The 22911-nt window shown below is 41.0% G+C and overlaps 2 protein-coding genes across 6 annotated transcripts; one reads left to right on the forward strand and one right to left on the reverse strand.

Annotated features, from left to right (window-relative positions):
- Positions 1-673: 673 nt before the first annotated feature.
- On the forward strand, positions 674-13362 carry LOC128441751 (solute carrier family 35 member E2A). 4 transcript variants are annotated; one of them, XM_053423834.1, is made up of 10 exons: positions 674-987; positions 4748-5026; positions 6446-6894; positions 7503-7638; positions 7842-7969; positions 9040-9160; positions 9236-9289; positions 9383-9455; positions 9639-9784; positions 11264-13362. In XM_053423834.1, exons 3-10 carry the CDS (start codon positions 6615-6617, stop codon positions 11505-11507), a joined length of 1182 nt encoding a protein of 393 aa, XP_053279809.1. In that variant the 5' UTR covers positions 674-987; positions 4748-5026; positions 6446-6614; the 3' UTR covers positions 11508-13362. The 4 variants fall into 4 exon arrangements, with proteins under 4 accessions (XP_053279809.1, XP_053279807.1, XP_053279810.1 ...); XM_053423835.1 differs by lacking the exon at positions 674-987 and having other exon boundaries at positions 4532-4892; positions 4980-5026; XM_053423832.1 differs by lacking the exon at positions 4748-5026.
- On the reverse strand, positions 11476-22199 carry LOC128441752 (solute carrier family 25 member 45). 2 transcript variants are annotated; one of them, XM_053423837.1, is made up of 7 exons: positions 21809-22199; positions 20768-20824; positions 20624-20667; positions 20469-20540; positions 20177-20359; positions 16251-16485; positions 11476-15313 (listed from the first exon to the last, which is right to left on the reverse strand). In XM_053423837.1, the coding sequence occupies exons 2-7, from the start codon at positions 20802-20804 to the stop codon at positions 15033-15035; spliced, it is 852 nt and encodes a 283-aa protein (XP_053279812.1). In that variant the 5' UTR covers positions 20805-20824; positions 21809-22199; the 3' UTR covers positions 11476-15032. The 2 variants fall into 2 exon arrangements, with proteins under 2 accessions (XP_053279812.1, XP_053279811.1); XM_053423836.1 differs by having other exon boundaries at positions 21793-22199.
- Between the last annotated feature and the right edge of the window lie 712 nt (positions 22200-22911).

A 22911-nucleotide genomic window follows, 5' to 3' on the forward strand; every position in this document is an offset into this window, starting at 1 on the left:
CATATAGGCAAATAAGAAAAACGATGGCAAATGCAAAAAACACAAAGAAAAATTATTAAACACAAAGGCAAACCAATAAAAACACCGCAAATCATGATTATATATGCCGAACCATACCAGTAGAAAGACAAGCATTTAGTGATAATTCTGTTAAATTCTATAGATTGAGGATATCACTGTTGTCTCTGAAATTGTATAATCCTGCAGTTTTGGATGATTAAATAAAAACGGGCGAAGATTTCGAGTTATGTCTCCTTCTTCAAACATTGGCCTCAACATTACAATGTGAGTTTTTAATTGTACATTTAATTTACAATTGGAAATTCAAATGTCCACGCCACACCTGAATAAACTAATTAACCTGGAGACAATGAACGCATCATTTACAGCATCGCCAATTTGTCTCGTGGCAGCTGCATCAAGTTCAAAGATGTCTTACCGGAAACAACAATACTTTATCTTAAAATTAAAAGCATATTTATTTTAAATCCGGGTTGATTCCGGCTGTTTAAAATAAAAACATAAACATATTAAAGATAAGGGAAATAAATACTAATAAAAAGTACTTTCAAGATCTAGCCTCTGGGTTCGTGCTGACAGTATTTTAGGAGAGGGGCTTTTATTTTGAAAGGTTGGAGTTGTGACTTTCTGGTAGTTTCTCGTTAGCTTTGAGCTGCAGCGCTCTGACAGCAGCATTGGTGTATTTACCAGCCGAGGAGAAGCTGCATGAGTGTGGACGTGTAGTCTCCTCTCTGTGCTGTGGAACATGGCGGACATCACGCCCGGCTCGGTGGCTTCCTCTCTGTGTGCTGCGCCGTCACCACTTGCAAACAGCTGGCAGCGAGCGTAAACCTGCAACTTCCGCCTTTTTTAAACACCATCTCCCTGCTGCCTCCAGCCCGCCGCCTCGTCCACTCACACACTTCGTTTCCTGCTGCAGGCTGAGGCGCGCACACACACACACACACACACAAAAACAACACACAGGTAAGAGTGTGAAAGTTGAAGTCATTGAGGCTTGAGCCAACCGCAGAGATAGTTTCCAAAACAAACAGCTGTGGCTGACACGGAGCCTGTGTTGTTGAGACAGCACAGATTTGTGTGACTGGAGGTTGTTTTGAAATCTGATCTCTGGTCTGTTTCATCAGTCTGTGTAAGATTTAGATAATGATAGGCTGTGATGTTTTCACGAGTTTTTAATCCTTTCAATTGTATGAATTGTTGTTTTCTTTACCCTGGAATGAACCATTTATATTCGAGTACTTTATATTAACATCAGGAGCGAGTCCTCTCTATGGAGGTCGACATGTTCTTTACAGTAGCCCAAAGTGGACAAACTAAACACCTTTTGATTATTTATGACAACTGAAGGCTACCTTAGGTTCTCGCTCATGTTTGGAAGGGGGGGGGGGGGGGGGGTGAGGTGAGGGGTATTCAGCTGCAACACGCAAGTTCACCACTAGATGTAACTAGCATTTACACACTGAACCCTTGAATACAGACAGCTGACAGTTTGGTGTCTTACTGGCTTACCTACTGACTTACTGTCATTACCTACTTACTTACCTACCTATCAATTTACTTACTGGCTTTCCTACTTACTTACCTACATCTAATCTTACCTATCCATTTACCTACTGGCTTACTTCCTTGCCTACCTACTTATTTATCTATCTATTTACTTCCTTCCCTACTAGTGGGGTGCCTAGGCACTCAGTCATTTCAAAATGATGCAAAAGTTTTATTTTATTTTCTAAATTGAACATAATGGTCTATATAACAATTTTGGTCTGAGGGCCAAGAAACCAGATAAAAAACAATTGGTTTTGGGCCCATTTTCTAAAATGGCCAAAATCAGAAATATATATTTTTTAAAAGGGTCTTAATTTTCTTATATTTGCGATGATATATCATTTTTGATTGCTATTGCAACTCAGTACTATGTTGGGAATGAACTTTTGCTCAAATATGGAAGTTATGAAAATTATGGTATGGCAAAAAAATAAGGTGGCTACCAATTTTCATACCTTTTTTTAAATAAATAATTGTAATAGCTATAGTAACTTTGGAGAATGTCCTGAGTATTTTGAATAAGGGAAGGTTTTTATTATTTATTCCATTTCATATACAGTAATTTGATGTATGTCAAGAATATTTTACAATCTTACAATTCATACCCTTTAGTTATTTATCTTCTATTTCTCTTTTCACTATTTTCTCTATTCTCCTGCTTGGATAGATTAAAGTTCATTCGTCTGTGTTATTCATTTGGAAAGTCCATTCAGTCCATGTAGGATGAGTGAATAAATGCCTGAAGAATATAGTAATTCCATCATTAATGCCCCCAGTAATCAAAATTCACTAAACCACTTGGCTCTTTACGGAATAAGTTCTCATTGTACTGTTTGAAGTGACTGCATAAGTTGCACTGAACATTGAAAGTAAGTATTCCTTCTTTTACTGCTACTGCTGAACCAACCCTAAAAGGGTGAAAGACTAAGTGTAACAGGTATTATGAGATGGCTGGGACAACGAATTGGAAGCTATGCATTCTTTGCCAAAACCAAACAACGGAAAAACTTGTTTGCCCTGTTGCTAATCCAATTGTCAGTCGTAGAGAGGGAGCATTCACAGATCTTATCAGCCTCGCACGTCAGTTTCGAGCAATTGGTGGTGCTCCCCACCCAAATTTAGAACTTCCAGATGAAGAATCCATGCATCACACGGCACAAGTGTCTTAAGCTTTACCAGCCAACAACACTTGAAAATGCAAAAAACATTATTCTGAAGGATTGTCTCCTGCCACAGGAAGATCCTGCCAAACTGGTGCACCTGTAAATCGTAAAATATGTATCTTCTGTGGTGATGAAACAAAAAGAGCAGACCATTCTTTCCAGAAGGTAGAACTATCCCATCAGATACAGTGCCTTGCATAAGTATTCACCCCCCTTGGACTTTTTCCCATTATGTACTATTACTAACTGGAATTCAAATAGACTTAAATAAACTTTTTCCCGTTTGATCAACAAAACATGCATAGTACTTTGGAGGTGCAAAATAAATTTTATTGTGACACAAACAATAATGAGAACAAAAAAGTTGACATCTGTTAGGTGCATAGGTATTCACCCCCCTGTGTCAATACTTGGTAGAACCCCCTTTCGCTGCAATTACAGCTTCAAGTCTTTTGGGGTATGTCTCTACCAGCTTTGCACATCTAGAGATGGAAAGGTTTGTCCATTCTTCTTGGCAAAAAAGATGAAGCTCAGTCAGATTGGATGGAGAGCGTCTGTGAACCGCAATCTTCAAGTCTTGCCATAGATTCTCTATTGGATTGAGGTCTGGGCTTTGACTGGGCCATTTTAAGACATTAAAATTCTTTAATCCAAACCATTCCTTTGTAGCTCTGGCTGTATGTTTAGGGTCATTGTCCTGCTGGAAGATGAACCTCCGCCCCAGTCTCAAGTCTTTTGCAGACTGCATCAAATTTTCTTCAAGGATTTCCCTGTATTTGGCTCCATCCATCTTTCCCTCTATTCTGACCAGTTTCCCTGTACCTGCTGAAGAGAAGCATCCCCACAGCATGATGCTACCACCACCGTGTTTCACTGTTGGGATGGTGTGCTCAGGGTGATGGGCAGGGTTGGGTTTTCGCCACACATAGCGTTTTGCATTGAGGCCAAAAAGTTCAATTTTGGTCTCATCTGACCAGAGCACCTTCTTCCACATGTTTGCTGTGTCTCCCACATGGCTTCTGGCAAACTACAAACGGGATTTTTTATGGATCCCTTTCAACAATGGCTTTCTTCTTGCCACTCTTCCATAAAGGCCAGATTTGTGGAGTAGACGACTAATAGTTGTCCTGTGGACAGATTCTCCCACCTCAGCTGTGGATCTCTGCAACTCCTCCAGAGTAACCATGGGCCTCCTGGTTGCTTCTCTGATTAATTTTCTCCTTGTCCGACTCTTCAGTTTGGGTGGACGGCCTCCTCTTGGTAGGTTTGCGGTTGTGCCATATTCTTTCCATTTTCTTATGATGGATTTTATGGTGCTCAGAGAGATGTTCAAAGCTCTGGATATTTTTTTATAACCTAACCCTGCTTCATATTTCTCCACAACTTTATCCCTGACCTGTTTGGTGAGCTCCTTGGTCTTCATGAGGCTGTTTGTTCAGTAATGATCTCCAACAAACTCTGAGTCCGTCACAGAACAGGTGTATTTATACTGAGATTAAATTGCAGTCAGGTGGACCCTATTTACTAATTATGTGACTTGCAAATGTGACTTGTGAATGCAATTGGTCGCACCAGATCTTTGTTAGGGGTTTCACAGTAAAGGGGGTGAATACATATCCACTCAACACTTTTCAGATTTTTATTTGTAAATAATTGTGAAATCCATGTAATATTTCCCCCCACTTCCAAATGATGCACTATTTTGTGTTGGTCCATTACATGAACTCACGATGAAATAAATTTTAATCTGTGGTCATACCATGACAAAATGTAGAAAAGTCCAAAGGGGGTGAATACTTATGCAAGGCACTGTACATGATATGGCAGTTGCACTGGGGGAAGATCGTATTGTGGCACTCCTTTCAGAGGGAGATCTTGTCACTATTGAGGCCAAGTATCATCGCAATTGCTACACAGGGTTCAAACGCCGTTACAATGCAATTTGTAAACGAGATACAGCTAGTGAAGACTTTGAAGTCACAGCCGAAAATAAGTTGCTCCAATTCATACAGGAAGAAATTGCTGGAGGTCGCAACATCTTTGCATTACAAGATCTGACCGATATGACGGAGCGATTTGAACGACCTGGAATCCAGAAGACTGTGAACCGGAAGAAAACAGTCCTAAAACACTTTCCGGATTGGACAGAAGAGAAAGGTACCTGTGATGGTTCATTTCCGAAAGACTGCAAAGAATCATCTGTTCCACAACGTATGAAGTATTTCTTCCGTCATCTCCTTTCAGGACCCAAATCATCACCCGAACAGGAGAATTCTCGGGAGATACTCTCTGTGAGTCAGATGGCCATGCTAAATATGACTTCTCTTTCCTCAAACTTGTATTATGAGCCTCCATGTGCAGTGTTCCTGGCCCTCGAACTGCATTTGCAAACAAGAAACAAGAAGTTGGTCGAACTCTTACACAAATATAATCTGAGCGTGTCATATAAGAAGGTCCTCAGCATTGAAGCTAGCTTTGCAAAGGCCATTGGAGATCGAACAAGGAACAGCGCAAAAAATATTTTTTCAGACAAATTTGCGTCAGTGCATATTCACAGTTGCAGCCCTGGATAACCTGGATCATAATCCCACATCACGTACTGCTACCTCATCCTTCCATGGAACTGGGATTTCACCTTTTCAGTTTCCTACAACACAGAAGCCTGGACTGGACCAAGAATGTCTACAGATAAACTCACATACAGAAGCAGCTGGTAGCAGTGGACCAATCCTGCCTCACTCGTATACATATAGGTTATATCGGTCATATTATAAAGATATCAGTTGCTACTCCTGATCCTGAATCAATACATACTTATTATGTTCAGATCAGATAATCTGATCAAGAATTATAACAGCTACCATATTTTATTAAGGCTGGTGGTAGGTTCGGAGCCAACAACGCCCCGTAGAGGGCAATATTTTGACCGGCATGTCTGGCCCTCGGACCAAAATTGTTCTGTAGACCCTTACAAACAACTTAGAAGTGAAAACGAAACTTTTGCATCAATTTGAAAGGAAAATTACATATTGCCTATACACGGAACCCCACTATACCCACTTACCTAGATTGAAGCTGGTACCTCCTGGTAGAGGCTCACCACACTGAACCTGTGGCTGGAGCAGACTTCACAGTGTTTGCCTTCAAAGTAAACGTAACCCGTGTCACCGTTAGTGGAGGTTCTCCGTTGTCTCTGATCTCAGCCAAGTCCTCAGTTTCTCTCTGCCACACTGCTGTGTTTCTATGCAGTTCATATGTGTTTAATACAACATACCTGTAAGTAGGTAATCAAAGTATTGTGGGTGCATTTCAAATATGCTTATAAGCTTTCTTTCTGACTCGCAGGTCAAAACAAGATTAGTCACTTCTTGAGTGACACAACAAGACCTTGTGTCATTCCTTGTTTTATCAGTTAAGTCCCTGATGATGACCTTTTTTGAATCAGTTAACATATACATAAAATAATGCAATAAATTCCTCAGCACAGCATGAGAGTTGGGGACATTGCTATCATCACGATATGCCTTATCTCATCTTATCTTAATGTTAAAAAAAATAATACAGTGTTAATCATTAAAAAAAATCGTGACTGATTTTATATGAAATATCAGACAAAACAGATCATATTAACAGAACTGTAATAATTATAAACTGCTTTGAAGTCCCTGATTTCCTCTCACCTCACAGCAAATGTGTTTTATTATTTCCAGCTGCAGCAGAAGAGAACCAGTCCTTGAAGCACTCCCATCATCATCATCATCTCCTGCTGTACCAATCAAAAAATGGACTAACCTTTAAAAAAAAAAAAAACGGAATCAGCTCCTCATCTTATCACTCACCTGAAGGGCCCCTGAGGGCCCTCAGGGAGCACGCAGCAGGATGTCCGACAGCCGGCACTCTGCCAGGCATCCGCTGTGGCGCCTCCTGTTGCCGTTCAGCACGCGGCAGGAGCGAGTGGTGCTGGCCCGCAGCGAGAGCCAGCCAGGGGAACAAGTCCTGAAGATCACAGTCACAGAGACCACAGTCATCGAGGCTGAGTCTGGTGTGTGGAACTGGCGCTCACTCACCTACCTGGGCCTCTGGTACTTCTTCAGCTTCTGCACTCTGTTCCTCAACAAATACATCCTGTCATTGTTGGAGGGGGAGCCCAGCATGCTGGGTAAGGACAAACTATATTTCTGCTACTATTCATATTGATATTTACTAGAATTAATGCAGTATAATGAATCATGCATATGCATGATGATCATAACTGTGGCATGCCACGAGTGCTCAGACTGACTTTCTTCCAGGCTTATAAAACAACATGCTGAGATGTGAAACCTGCTCGAGACAAATCGTCTGCACAACTGATGCATTCAGGGAAACCTCAATAACCAGACTTTCTGCCACATGCCAAAAGTTTGCTCACTGTCTTTATTCAGAATCTTACAGCCTTAAACAGTTTCACTTTTACGCTTCAATATAATATAATATGACATAGTTAACAATGGTGGATTTACTACCTCAATCATTTATGTGTCACTGCAGGATAATTCTCACTGACTTTAATAAATGGAAATAAAAGACTGATTCTAAAGAACACAGCCTGCAGCAGGTAGAGCTGCAGCTACTAACTATAACTGGAATGAGCCTGTGAGCTTTGTCTTCGGGAAGAACAAGGTGATAGTGAATTAGTTTCAGGTGTTTACACAAGGAGCTTGTTTGACATTGACGTTGCAGGGGTCGGCTGCTGTAGCTCTACTGTGTCTCTCTCACGCTCCCCAGGTGCTGTTCAGATGGTGTCCACCACGGTCATTGGCTTCCTGAAGATGTATGTCCCCTGTTGCCTGTACCAGCACAAGTCCAGAACCGAGTACCCTCCCAACTTCCTCATGATCATGTTATTTGTTGGACTCATCAGGTAAGCTCATCTTTCGACAAACTGCAGGATTACTTCAAAGACACATGTCTCTTATATGTATGCGTGTGTAAATAAACACTCCTGAGGCTTTTACCAGTGTTTTTGTAGTGATGCAACCCAAATTAGACAATCACAACAGTTTTGTATAAGAAAGCAGTGGAAACGTAATCATGGATCTTTTAAATTCGCCGGTTCTTGGTCAGGTTCACCAGCGTGGTTCTGGGCCTGGTGAGCCTGAAGAATGTGGCAGTGTCGTTTGCAGAGACGGTGAAGAGCTCAGCGCCCATCTTCACTGTCATCATGTCCCGGCTGATCCTCGGGGAGTACACAGGTATGAGTTCAAGAAATGTGGTAATACCAGCTGTCGAGAATGGTATCTGTTGATATATTTTAACCAAGGTGTCATGTAACTCCCAAAATAATGGCAAAATATCATTCCATCAAATTATTATCCCATATATAGCTTATATACACAAGGTCAGATAAAACCAAATAACAGTATTTACAACATTCATGAGAAAAGACATAAATGAAGAGGTTTATTAATGTTTAAAGTACTTCTATATAAGAACATGTCTGACAGGTGTACATGTGAGTGGGCATATTGTATATCTAAACAATCTGGTGGAAATCATAATCTACCATCAGCTGCCACCACGATCCATAATGCTGCTGGATCTGTGACAATATATAATTCTGAGCTGTTTTTACAAGAACATTTCCCCCGTCAGCAAGAACACACTTTTTCCTGTTTCTTGTATGAACATAGTTTCGGATTTCTTGTTTTAAGCCCTGGAGGAGAAACCACCTTTAACCCACTCGCATTATCTAGAGATAACTTTAGATCTGTCTGACAACAAGTGACACTAACTTCCTGGAAAGCAAGTGACTCTCCATAATTCAGGTTATTCTGCTATTTAAAATGGGATGCAAAGCTTCAACTACAAATTTAGTGATTGTGCTGTGAATCTCTATTCTCTTAGCTGTGGTAGAAATTGCACAATATTTACAGCATCAATTATTTTTCAAATAACAAAATCTGTAAGGTTACTATAACAGGATATTAACTTTCAGCATCAGACGTTGGGAAGCTGTAGCATGGAATAGTGTGATTCCATGCTTTGGACTTTTCTTCCTCTCTGACATGACTCCCCCTCATTGTTTCCAGCAGTGTAGAGTTTGATGTCATTGTTTTGCAAAGCACAACTGTCAGAAAAACATCAGCTTAAAAAATTACATTCCAAGGCATACACTTTGGAAAGTTTGAAACCATTTCTCCAACTGGAACAAATGCTTGAATACCACGTGTAATAATACCAGAAGCGCTCCGTTAAAAATGAGGTAATGAGTGATGTGGCATTTAAGAGTTCTCAACCTATTCATTGTGTTTGCAAACTACAGGGCTGTGGGTGAACCTGTCCTTGTTCCCTGTCATGGCCGGCCTGGCCCTGTGCACAGCCACAGAGGTCAGCTTCAACATGCTTGGCTTCTCCGCCGCGCTCTCCACCAACGTCATGGACTGGTACTGCAGCAAACAACACAGCCACGCCCCCAACAGTTTGATCTCAGTCATATAACCGCTAATCTCTGATTTCAGTTTACAGAACGTGTTCTCTAAAAAGCTGCTCAGTGGAGACACATACAAGTTCAGGTAAAATACTGTGACACTTTCCATTTGTAAATGTAAAATGGCACCTCTCTGTATAAATAGACACTCATTAATGATCTAATGAATGTATTTTAGCCCTCCAGAGCTGCAGTTCTACACCAGTGCAGCAGCAGTCATCATGCTTATACCTGCCTGGGTGTTCCTCATGGTAGGTGTACATGGACATGTTGTGACAATTATAATTGCACTACATAATTTGCAGGGCTGAACCTGGGTAATTACTGTACAAATTATAATTAAGTTAATTTTGGGACTGGTTTTCTGCATGTAGGACTAAAGGTGAATGCTGTTGTATGAGTGTAAATGGCACAGAGTGTGTCTGTGTTTTCAGGACCTTCCAGTGCTCGGGAAGAATGGGCGAAGCTTTATCTTCAGTCAAGACATAGTCCTGTTGCTGCTATTTGACGGCGGCCTGTTCCACCTGCAGAGCGTCACCGCCTATGCTCTCATGGGTCGGATTTCCCCTGTTACATTCAGGTAGGAAACCTGTGCAAACCTGTGTAACCACTCCTTTGTACCAGCTACAGGTAATACTACACTAGTATGATCACGCTATCTCCAATGCAGTTGAGTTCATGGTGCGGTTTTTTAGATGCCAACAAAGTGTGTCTGCAGATTTCTGACACGCACAATGTACACCCTCAGCTTCTCCTGTCTTAAAGGGGAACTGTGCCTATTTTATACATCAAGTCTGTTTACAGGTCTTTGTTGTCATAATGGCCTATGTCTGGATTTGAGGAATTCAAGCTTTTAAAATGAAAGCATCAGAAGCTCACTTCTCAAATCTGCTAAAGCTAAGGACCAGACTGTCAGTGGTAGTGGTACCTTGCATGGTCGACAAACTACTTTACATAAACATTCATACTTCTCTACAAACTACTGTGACACCGATTTCCTCTTAACTCTCTGATTGACGAGCCACCTTTGATTGCACTTTTTAAATCCCACTGTTCTTTGTGAACTCATGCCACGTGATTCTTGAGTTTGGAAACTGCTGTGATTGAGATGTTTGAATCACCGCACTTGTAACCATCAGTTTGTTCAGGGCTGGCTCCGTCACTGCTCCAAAAGTCATGAACTCTCTCCCTCCCTTCCGACTCTCCCTCTCAATACAAGTTTTCAAAAGTTATCTGAAAACATACTTTTATTCATTAGCCTTTCAATTGTTTTATTGTTGTTATGTTTTCAGTGTTACTTGTTGGTGGTAGATATAATAATTATGACAGTATTTTTTTTCTTGTTTTTAATTTCAATGTTGAAAGGGGGTATAAATAGAGAGACAGAGTCATAACCCACTCGACACAAAGAGGTATTACAAATATCTTGAATTATTTGCAAATAATTCTCCAGAGCTGTCTGGGCATCATCACATTTTTAAAACAAGGAAATCCAATGATTAGCAACAAAAGCTATTCCTCCATTAATTCTTATTCAGCAAACCACAATCTTGCCAGTTGGAGTTACAATCAATTAAATTTTCCATAATATTTTTGGCTACTTAATTACTAAAGCCGTTTTCAGATGTGAAGTGAGGAGGATGTCTGCAGATTTGGGTCTGAACTTTCTCTTGAGTTTGCCTTTTACACATGCAGAAGGAGATTCTCCTTGGCACCTCTAGACATTCTGCAGAGTTTTTACCAGAGAACTGTCTGGAGACACTCACATTTGTGTTCTCACATAGACCACCTTTGGAGGATCTCCGGAGTACAATGCATGTCTGAAAGCAGCCTAAGCCTAAATGTGTGAGTTGCAGCCCCATAATGGAAGAACTGTACTAATGCTCACTGACTTCAGAAGGAGGTAATTACTGTTAGATTAACTAGTTTAAAAAGGGAGTGAAGGAAGCATCCAAACCATGTTTCTCATAACAGACAATGATCTTACTGAGACCAGGAACTGACTTGATTTGATCTTAACAGCAATGGTAACAACGCTTATACTTTCTTCCTCCCTCAGTGTCGCCAGTACTGTCAAGCACGCCCTCTCAGTATGGATGAGCATCATCGTGTTCAGTAACAAGATCACAGTCGTCAACGCTGCTGGCACCGTCTTCGTGTTCACCGGGGTCTTCTTTTACAACAAGGCCAGACAGATCCAGAGACGGAGCTTACAGAAGATGGCTGCCGAGCAGAACCAGAAACCACTACCGGACGACCGGGACTTCCTCGCTGCTCAGACTCACAAAGATTTCGGCACTTGACAGACAGACATGCTGCTAGAAATGGGATCAAATTATGAACGATGATCTGTTTGCTCGCCTGTGGCTGTCCAGATGGGACTGGATATTTACAAAAGAGAAGCATCAATATGCAACCTTTGCGGTGATTGATTCCATTGGTCTGAAAGTCCATGCAGCTAAAATTCTCAGTGTGCAGCTTTTAGTGGCATTTAGCAGTTAAGTTGCACACTGCAAACAACTGCCCCCTACCCCTCCCCGGCTGCTGTTGAAACATACAAATATAAACATAGTTATAAACATGATATTCCATTTCTGTTGTTTGATCCGTGTAAATCCTACAGAGCGGACCTTTTCATTGATTTTCATGGACAGAAAAACAAAGCCTGTCACAATCTCCTGATCTGAGCAACGACTGTGAAGTTCCCCTGACTGAACTGAAACACGGCCAAACGGTTTATATTCCTCATGATCACCAGCTTCCAGAACCGGACCACACTCTGAATTATTTGAAAAGTTTTCACACTGAATGTTGGAGATGAGTTTTTTATTCTGTCAAAGACATTTGAACTGATTTCACTTCAGCTTTCCTGTTAAACCTGCTGCGCCTGTTTCCGGCAGTTTAAGCCACTGAAGTAATGGGAGATGAGAGATGGCCCAGAATATTTTTTTAAGGTGCAATAGTTTCGTTAAATTGCTTTAAAGAAAAACCACTAATGTTTTTTTATATTCAGTGTCAATGTCATGTCTTAATGCTACAAGAAGACTTTTGTGTGTGGCTTGGCTCAGGTCACTGGTCTGACCATGTCAACACTAGTCCTGTGGAACAGTTTCTTTGCCCTTTATAATCCTCCCTGATTCTTTGCTTTGGTGAAAACTGGTTTGTGAAACGAGGGAGCTCAGGGTTCTCTGAAGGAAGGGGCTTCTGTAAGCTTTGATCTCATCTGTGGTACATCAGCTGCTGAATGTACAGTGTGCAACAGTGAATATCTAAGGAGCACCGAAGCTGTAAGATTTGACCGTTGTGACAGTGTAACAGACACTGTGTCATACAATGTAATGTTTGAGTTGTGAACAGGGCACAAAGGCCTGAGGTGTGACGCTGTTTGGAGGTTTGTCGAGGCAAAGCTTAGCCTAGCTTAAGGCAACTTTTTAAAACGGCAAAATTGTTTTTTGTCTCTTTTCCAGTTGTTTGCTCCTTGTGCAAAGAGAGATTAAAAGCAACGTAACAAGTGTGCTCATTCGTTTTTACCTCCAGACAAAGTAAATCATGTTTATTTAGTAGTCATCTGACTGATGTCACATTGTACCAATATCTCAGGTGATTGCTGTGTTATCATAAACAAATACGAAACTTAGTTTTACTGGTTTTCTTAAAACGCTATATGACCCCTTTTAATTTAATGTCAAACATACTTCTATGTGCTATTGCGTGGCCTACTCTTAACGTTCAGGATTTCAGGATGAGAGCTGAAACGACTCCCTTTCTGTTCTTCTACAACACATAAGTGCCACTTTTATTATCTTGCCAAACATAAACTGCAGGGAGCTAATAATCCAATCATGATAATGTTATTCTGACATGGCAGCTTCAATCAAATTAGTCTGCTGCTCTGCTCATGTGTCCAGGCCTCTTTCAGTTTATCTTCTACTTGATTTGTTAGTGAGTGACAAAGTCCATCAGGTCTCTGATAGGACACATCTGTGGTCATCATTGTAACACAAATTGTCTTTTCAAATGCATTTTTAACAAATGTTTTATGTTTGCTTTACTTTCTTTACCTTTTTTTACTTTTTGTGCCTCAGCAAAACTTGTTCATTCTTTTCTGATTAGAACATTTTATGAATTTACGTAATAAACACGTTCATTCTACATGTTTCCTCTCATTGTCTGAGTGTTTCTCAGTAAAATGCTTATAAAAAGCAACACTATGATTTAATGCTGATACCATACAAACATCTTTGTACACTCATCTTCCATTATTTAGTGTTTGAAGTGCTGCCTCAAGGGTCAAATTCATGTAGTTTGTGTGTTGATATCGTTACATGTCATTTGGCAGATGCTTTTATCCAAAGCGACTTACAATTGGTGCTTTCAACATCTGTGAGGGGCCATTTAGAGGTTCAGTATCTTGCCCAGCATGCAGATGGGGAAGACTGAGGATTGAACCGCCGACCTTCTGGTTGCAGGACAACAACTCTAACCCACTGCCGCCTCATTAAAGGTACAGCCATATGTGCTCGACCATTCGTGACGTTTTTAGAGCATCAAAGAATTCATTGAAACCAAACTTACCAGAAAAACACTTTAACAAACATCATTGTGATAAAAACTACCTACAATGACAGAAGCCATCTTTGAGAGAATGTGTTTGTTAGGTACTTTGATATGTCACATCTTCTTATATGGAGGTGGTGGAATTTCTGACATATAATGTAACCAGTGTGAGAATTCAATATTTTAGCTGTTGTGTGGGTCTGACCGTACTATTTTCAATAAAGGCAGGAGGGGGGGCCTTGAGCAGGTTGGGACAGTTATAAGGCCTTTATACAAATGATTTATAAAGAACCCTTGCTGCATAGTGTTAATAATGAATCTTATAATTGTTCTGAATTCTAACTTTTGGTATTAAACCATTATTCCCCTAGATTCATTCACATCACATATATTTCATGCAGCTGTCTGAAAGTTCTGGAGGTCGGACAGAGTGACTTTGTTGACATTGTTTTGTTTCGTTGTTTTGGTTTCGAGGATTCTAATATTTACATCAACAGGACATTGTTTGGATATAGCAGGAACATCATATTCCTTTCTCCAAAGGCCCACATGGCATTAGCTGTGTCAAGGCCTTTCATGAAGAGAACATTTTGCTTAGCAACTATCAGAGTAGTAGCGTCACGGAGAGCGGCTTCTTGTCACTTCCTGGATTCCTTGACAAGAGGCGGTGGACTACAGCTTTGGACCAATAAGGGAGAACCAAATTGATTTGCGGTGACTCTCCTCCAATCTTTTATAACCAATCATATTAAATCTACTGTTATAATTATATCAAACCCCTTTTGTTCGGGGCCATTATTAACTACCCATTGCTAACTGATTTAGCCTAGGCTGTGATAATTGTCCATAGCTATGCTGTTCAACTTTCATTGCATCTCAATAAATACTTAAATTGGACCAATCCGGCTCATCTCTTATTTAGGATAAACCAACACGCCTGACACCAGCCACCAGGAGGTGAGCTAAACACTTTGGTTTCACTCTTGAGGAGCTTTTTGGCACCAGGCTAATGGTGTAACCAGGCTAATGTGAGTATTGGGAATTAATCAAAATCAAAAGTTAAGATTATAAACTAAAGTCCTCTAAAGCTGTCGTTATGAGAAACCCTATTCACACTATACTCAGTCATTTGAATCGCTGCTTTAAGTCAATGTCCTTGAAGTAGATGCCACATGTCCTGGCCTTCCACTGTGTTCCAGCCACCAGAGTCAGACTGGACAGAAGATTTTTCAGTTGGCAGGACAAACAGTTTGTCACTGTCAGACATCATGTCATCTCGCGGGTGGACAGAACATCTTCATCAGACTCTCGTAGCTTAGGAAGGTGACGGCGTTGACGGGAAAGGCCCTCAGGCCGTTCAGTAGTAGGCCTTTGAAAAGGACCCTGGCTCCCTCCTCTCTCACGCTCACTCTCAGGCAGTGCAGGACTCCGCTGTATACCCGTCCACCTGCCCCTGACATCTGGAGTCGGGCTTTCACCACGTCCATGGGCGTCGCAAAGATCCAGGTCACCACTCCTGCCGTGCCACCGGCCATCAATATAGCAAACGTATCTGATGACAGAAAAGTTGAGGACTTAATGCAAATCTAAAGTCATGTGTGAAATGTGAAATTTAACTTAAATAACATTTGGGAGAGCTACTGGAAATCTGAACATTGATCTGTAGTTTTTATATTTTGTTATATTTGGCCTTTTAAAAATATCTGGGATGTCTTTTATGAAAGCACTTTTCTACCAAGAAACCCCAAAAGAAGAAAGGTAGAGGAAAAAAAAGAAAACCCCCAAATGTCCTCATGGTGAATCAAAAATATGAGACAATCATAATGAAGACAAAAAATACAACACTTTGACTTATATCAAAAGTATAACATATTCTTTACTCAATTTGACAGATAGTCATTCACTTAGTCTTTTAGTATCTCATCATTTTATTTTAGGGTATCTTTATTTTTATGATTTCTACCTTTTTTCCCGACAGTAATGGGCCACCGTACCTCCCAGACTACCCTGGTGACAAGTTCCACAGAGCACTCACATGCAGGCGCTGCTTTAACACTTAACAGTGGGTAGGCTGCCTGCCTGACCCTTGGTGCTGGTGCAAACATCATGGCGACAACAACCAATCACACTTTTATATTAACAGATAACATAGATAGCTTTGGTGATAATGTGCCACGCTGGCTGTCTATGCAATGCTCAAAGCAAAGTCCACAACCAAATAAACACACTCCAGGTTCATCAGCTCCTCCTCCTCTCTCCAGGCTCATTCTGCCATTTGCTCCCAGGCAGAACCTGTATTTGTAATGCATACACAACACATGCAAACGCAAGCAAACAAAGCAAAGCAGTAAAACCACTTTGCTGTGCAGCAACGCATGGGGTCATCCCATTCAAACTGAATGAGCAGTATTCCGTTTGAAGCCTCAAACTGATGTGACTTAGTGCTTCATTAGGGTTAGTGCTGTTGAGTCGATCGCTCTGGAGCTGACCTGATTCTTTGCCGCTCCCTGTCAGAGCCATTCGAGTGACCTCATAGGGCAGAAAGTAGAGTCCGTAGCAGGGTACATCCCTCAGGGCGAGGGCCAGCCCTCCTCTGAACAGACCCCTGGGTCCTTCCTCCTTCAGGATGACGGAAACACAGTGAATGGGTCCACGGTATCGGTGAGCAGATGTTTGACCCTGCAGACGCACCTTCACCAGGTCGACAGGTGCACAAACAAACACCTGAAACAAGATATCATTAAAAGGGTCAGTCCACCTAAATGAAAAGAGGATTTGTTTTTATTTTAGACAGTATTTATGCTTGAGCTTATATAGGCTCAGCTTGTGCTCAAACTGTACAATTTTCTAAGCTCCAGCGTGTTGTTTTGGACAAACAGAAAAATGCTTCCACCTTTTATCCCACCCTGTTCCGTTGTTGACGGTGGAACTTGATCCGCAGGGCTGCAATGGAAACCCACATGCTGGCTCCTTGTGGGTTAAACAGGTTTTCACCAACTGATAACAACTCTCCAGTTTGAATTGGTGAGAGTGAATTCACTGTAGGACAGGGCTATGACTGTAACCACATTACAATGGTTATTTGATCCCTAACTATGAGTTGATACTGTCGGAGAGTGACCAGGCAGAAGTTATGATTCCTGTTATAAAAGTAAATCTTTTGCATCCTCTGATAATAGTAGCTTTGGCTACTTGGTGACTCTGTCACTAATGTCTATGGCTCAATTTATCTCAAAGCATGTGATCCGAAAAAATGTTTCTGTGCTACAATGATCACACCAAAACCTATTTTTGTGTTGCTTCTATTTTACAAGGAGTTAACTTATGAAGAGGAGACATCTATCGTCCAGTCACCCCATTCATGAAACACATCCTCTTCAGTGACAACAGGCTAAGGTGCTTCCTTTTCTCTTTGCTGAAGAGCTCTCTGTTCCTTTGTGAACATTTCCAGTCAGCTCTTGGTACAGACGAGCCTCTTGGAAGCCTCCTGGTGGTCAGATAACATACTGACTGACAGCACACAGTATTCCTGACCCACTGAGGATGATGAGTTTGATGACCTGCTAAACTTTCCTCCAGCACCAGGTCAGCAGGATTCATTTTTTAATTTGGATTAATCACCTTGGTCCCTGATAATGAATGTACAGGGCTAAAGGTTGGGTTTATTATTGACAACGGTATGGTGTTCATGCTTACCTCTGATTGAGTCCTGTTGATGTTAATGAGTCCCTGACCATCGCCTTCCAAATCAGTTACACATTTAACTTTGACTTACACTTGTGTCAATGACGAGGAATTTTTGAAATATTGTTTCAGCCTGAACATGAGAACCAGGGTCAATTACCATTTGAAAACAGTAACTATCAACCTTAAATTGTATTTCATTATATAACCCTTTTTATAGTCTTGATGACCATTGAAAGTGCTTCACAGTACAGTTATGGTATTCACACATTCATACAGTGCCGGTGCTGCATTTTCTCTTTCATAAACCAATCAGACACAGGTGGCACAGCCAATTCAGTTCTACAAGTCTGTTGTGGCGAGCACCATCTTCTTTGCTGTGGTGTCCTGGGGTGCGGGCATCAAGGCAAAGGACGCCAACAGACTGAAAAAACTCATCAGAAAGGCAGAATCTGTGGTTGGCTCTAAGCTTGTCATCCTGGAGGAGGTGGTGGAGGACAGGATGCTGGCAAAACTACTGGCAATCATGGACAATCCCTCTCACCCCCTCCACAAAACACTGGACAAGCTAAGGAGCAGCTTCAGCCACAGACTCATTCAACCCCGCTGCTCTAAGGAACGATACAGAAAATCGTTCCTCCCAACCGTAATAAGACTGTAGAACACATCTACCTCTGTCAGAGCCACCATCACAGAACTGCACTAAACATACCTGTCTCCTTGCACTGTGTACCCTGTACAACACTCCGCTCCATATACTGGAACACTTACTTCACATCATATGTGATATGTGTTAATATAAACCATATTGATACTATATATCATTTTATACAATAATATTGTCTTTTGCACACTCTGTCTACATATTCTTACACTCATAGTATATTATATTATCTATTGTATAGTCAAATACTTATATTTATACCTCTACTATATATCATATCATATTATATCATACTCTTTGTATATTCCCTGTATATATAAGTCTATATACACATATTTATACATGTGTACATGTTATTATTATTATATTTACTATTATTATTATATATACTGTTGCTGCCATTATTACTATATGCTGCTATTATATTGGTATAATTACTATCATATATAAATATATATTATGTTATATTATATACTATATATACTGTACTATTTTTATATACTGTCTAACAATAACATTACCATCATATCATCAGTACTATTACCATCATCTTGCCACTGCACCTTATCTACCTATTTATCTTGTGTTTCTGTTTTTATTCTTTCTACCTCAATATTTTTATTTTATTCTATTGTATTCAAATATACCGGCTTCTATGACGACTTAATTTCCCTTCGGGGATGAATAAAGTAATCTATCTATCTATCTATCTATCTTAGCCAAGGACACTGAACCAGGGATCAAACCACCAACCTTCTGGTTAGTGGATGGCCCACATTTTCACTGCTGCCGACTCAAAGGGATGGTTCACTCATTATCTAATCACCACTATTCCGATAGAGGGGTGGGTCAAGTGTTAGAGTCCACAAAACAGTTTTGGAGTGTCAGGGGTAAAGAGCGTTGCAGCCAAATCCAATACAATTTGGTGTCATCGAAGTGTCCGTGAGCCCCGACGGGGAAATTCGACTCGGAACGGCATCATGCACATCATGTTTTTGGCCTTAATGTCCGCAGTGATCCCTGCATAAACACGTCTCCAGAGGAGGACAACAGAGGACACTTAGGCTCAAAACATGCTGTCAATAATGCTGTTTCAAGAAGAATATGCATGTCTGGGTTTACGGAGACTTGGATGACACCACACGAGCATGATGGAGGCATTTTATGTTTTTTTCTTTTCTTTTACTTTTCATTTACTTCACTTGTTTTGGATTTGGCGCTGCGTTGCACGCTTTCCCCCCCCTGAAACTCCACAAGTGTTTCATGGACTCAAACACTTGACCGACCCCTCCATCGGCATAGTGGTGTGTAGAGAATGAGTGAATTTTCATTTTTGGGTGAACTATCCCTTTAACATAGTTGATCGCTACCCTTGTGGTTTTCATGAGCCCTCAATCTCTCCTCAGCACCTGCTGCGCAACACTTCACCTTCTCAACCGTGTTCAGACAATAGACTTTATATAAAGATGGACGATGTGCCGGCTCCTTAAAAGTCAAGCCAAAGTATCTCAATCACCCTCTGGAGGTAAACACATCCTCCTTCCTGTTAATGGAGTTGATTTTTTTTAACAATGCTTTCTGTCACTTTAATTTGTTCTCATCACATTGATGTCTGTCCAAAAATAGATTTCTCAGATAAGTTTATGTTGATGTTATAAAACAGGGTGAAACTGGATGTACAGATGAGACTGACTTGCGATTGGTGGTGTCGCTACTACTTCTTGATAGTGGGAGGAAGTGTAGTCCATCTTTATGTACAGTCTCTTATTCTGACCAACCCTTCTTCAATGGGTTGCAAGTGAACACTAGGACCTCAATGGGCCAGATTAAATCTTATTTCCCCACAACCCCTTCACCTACTCTTTAGCAGCTCTGGAACACACACATCCTAAATGAGACAAGAAGTCATTTGCTGCTGCCGTTATGAATGGAGAATTGTCACGGTATGGGAATGGTCATATCTATAATACTGAGGAGCCCTACAGTCGTCATGCCAGTAATATCTGCAGCCATCATCCTTCCAAGGGCTTTGGATGAAAGCAGCCAGTGAACATGATGTCTTCTTACCTGCATCAGACCTGAGAAGCAGCCAGCAGTGAAGACGTGTGCTGTCGAGGCCGGTTTGCTTCGGTCACAGCGCTGAGACTGAGTAAGGTAATCTAAGGCATTCGAGTAAGAGCCAAAAACGATGGAGTTGATGATGCCGGTTGTCAGCACAGGAAATGCCATGCCCTTGAAGAAACCATGGAGCTGATGTAAAAAAACAAATGAAAACAGTAAGTGAGCATCAATATGTGGAGGCTGGTGCTATTAATGCGGTGATGTGTTGTGAAACAGTTGAAAGGTGTGTGGCCTTTACCCCTTCATTAGAGTACGTTTTAGCCACACAGTGAAGTATCCCTTTATACATGGACTGGGCCTGCAGACGCACCTACAAATAAAACAGAATGTGTCAGAGAAAAAGCTGGTTTTATGCAACTCATCATGTTTATGAATTAGTTTGTGTTATCCAACCTTCACAGTGTCTAATGGATGTCCAAGTGCAAGTCCCAGTGCACCTACAATACAATAATCAGGAAACAAATGTTATTTCTGCACATGTATACAACTGTAATACTACTATACAAATAATACTCTATTTAATCAATTTCGTTGTACCTGAAATGCTCCCAGCTATGAACTCCACAAAAGGCATGACTTCCACAGCTTCACAACCTGCAGAGAAAACAAGCCTGATTGAACAGTGGTAAAGATAATCCCTGAGGCTGATGTTTTACAGCTATAATGCAAACGGTCAGTTGTTTCACAACCAAGAGTGGTTAATATATGACTGACCATGATGGGGCAGAGGCTGCCGTAAGCATCCACTGTTGAACATAAATCCGCTTCAACTGGATCCGTCGACGGGTTAAATATACTGTTTTTATATAGGATTTGTCCAGTCTTAACAACCACTCAAAACAAGTCGCATGAACCCATTCAAACACACATTCTTAGCAGCGCTTTAAAAAAAAACACCACAGAGCCTTAAAATGTTCAGAATCTTGCTCAAGGACACTTGGACTGACTGAAGGTACCGGGGATTAGACCACCAACAGCCTTTCATGTTTTGTCTGTAATAACATGTATCCCTTTTATTTAAAAAAAGGTTTATCGAATTACTTAATTGCTACATGACATGACCCTTTCTTTTAAATAAAACAAAAACACGTCTTTGATTTAAAAAAAACATGGAATAAACATGAAATGTGGGCTGTTGGTGTGGAACCTTTAAATGTTCCTCATAATATAAGCTTATGCTCTACATATATTCATTTTCACAAAAGTTTGTAAAGGAGTCTCTTCGTTCTCCGCATTATTTGCCAGCTGCACCTATGTTTATGAGTGAGGTTTATGATTATGTAAAATTAAGGCAAAGTGTGAAGGCATAATCCTGCTACACTGTCACACAACACTCCATACTTCTGATAATCCTACTAGGCCCCATCATATGACTTGTGGCATTTCATCTTCACAGGAGTTTCAAAAAAGGTTTCCAGACTTGACCTTTTCTCCAGTTGTGTTTTATCAATGGCTTGAAACAGACATTTTGTGTGTAACAACACTGTTATCCTCAGGTGAATGAATTAAAGCATTAAGCTACATGCAAACAAAGATGTATTATGTTAGTCAAACTGGTTTACCTGTTGTGTAAGTCACCTTATTGTTTGAACCACGTCCTCATCAATGTAAACATAGTGGCTGTAGAATTGGACAAGGACCCACGTACCCTTGATTTAAGGTTATATTAAAGCCTGATGGATTCATGGCCTCCATGAGAAACATACTTTAGCATTTTATAACAGATTCTCCCTACTATAGTTAAGAAAGCCTCCACTCCGAAACACACGGCCAAACTAACACCGGTGCATCATCCAGTCTGAACCCGGAGAGCAGTGGAGAACGCTCGGTCTGTAGAAGAACCTGTATCCCGGTGGTCTGACTCGATGGATGGATCCAAGCAACAGACGCGACGCTACTCTCTGGGTTTTACGCTTTCTAAATGTGGTTTCCTCCGTGAACGACTAGTTATCCTGTAGCGGTAATTAGGTGAGAGGAGGGAGTAAACAGAGAGCCGTCACGTGACGCGAGTGTGTGTGTGTTTGTGTGTTTGTGTGTGTGTGTGTGTGTGTGTTTGTGCATGTGTGAGTATGTATGTGTGTGTGTGAGAGAGAGAGAGAGAGAGAGAGAGAGAGAGAGAGAGAGAGAGAGAGAGAGAGAGATTTATATTTATAAATAGATACTTACAATAGGGGCCCCTTGTATGACATTGATTTTTACCAAAAGGGAAAGGGAAAAATACGAAATTGATTTATTATAAGTGGAGGAACTTGAAATTGTAAGTACATTTCTGGTTATATAAATTGACCTTTGATGCTCTGCATGAATTTCTCTATACACTGATCTTCAGAAAATGTCGGAGAATTAACAGATTTAAAACCATTGTAATGCTTTTGTTCTCCTTTCTTACACAAAGTAAATTAGTAATCTGCAGAGTCACAGAATAGTCATCACGAGTGAACGGCGAACTGCTCGTAAACAACGAGTGACGACACAGAGATGGGCGACGTCGCGTCGGTATCTTAACAACGGCGAGCGGCGTCACCTCCGGTGTTAAAGTTTAGCTGGGGATCTTGGCAACTGGTGACTGTTGTCTTTACTCCAGATGTTGACGGTCGGTTGCAGACTCGTTCGCAGATTCGTCATTTTACTGCCTGTGTCTGAAGTAAATAAACTGTGGGGGGGGGGGTTAGGTTTATTTC

The sequence above is a fragment of the Pleuronectes platessa genome, chromosome 6, assembly GCF_947347685.1.
Source record: "Pleuronectes platessa chromosome 6, fPlePla1.1, whole genome shotgun sequence".
In the NCBI taxonomy this organism is placed as follows: domain Eukaryota; kingdom Metazoa; phylum Chordata; class Actinopteri; order Pleuronectiformes; family Pleuronectidae; genus Pleuronectes; species Pleuronectes platessa.

Bases quoted from the DNA above. Each gene is read 5' to 3' on its own strand.
- LOC128441752 (XM_053423837.1), bottom strand. From the start codon at position 20,804: ATGCCTTTTGTGGAGTTCATAGCTGGGAGCATTTCAG. The intron at 20,668-20,767 runs GTACAACGAAAT...ATTGTATTGTAG, and splicing joins CATAGCTGGGAGCATTTCAG to GTGCACTGGGACTTGCACTT. The intron at 15,314-16,250 runs GTCAGCTCCAGA...TTCTGTCATCAG, and splicing joins AGGGAGCGGCAAAGAATCAG to ATACGTTTGCTATATTGATG.
- LOC128441751 (XM_053423834.1), top strand. From the start codon at position 6,615: ATGTCCGACAGCCGGCACTCTGCCAGGCATCCGCTGTGGCGCCTCCTG. The intron at 7,639-7,841 runs GTAAGCTCATCT...GTTCTTGGTCAG, and splicing joins TTATTTGTTGGACTCATCAG to GTTCACCAGCGTGGTTCTGG. The intron at 9,161-9,235 runs GTACTGCAGCAA...CTCTGATTTCAG, and splicing joins TCCACCAACGTCATGGACTG to TTTACAGAACGTGTTCTCTA.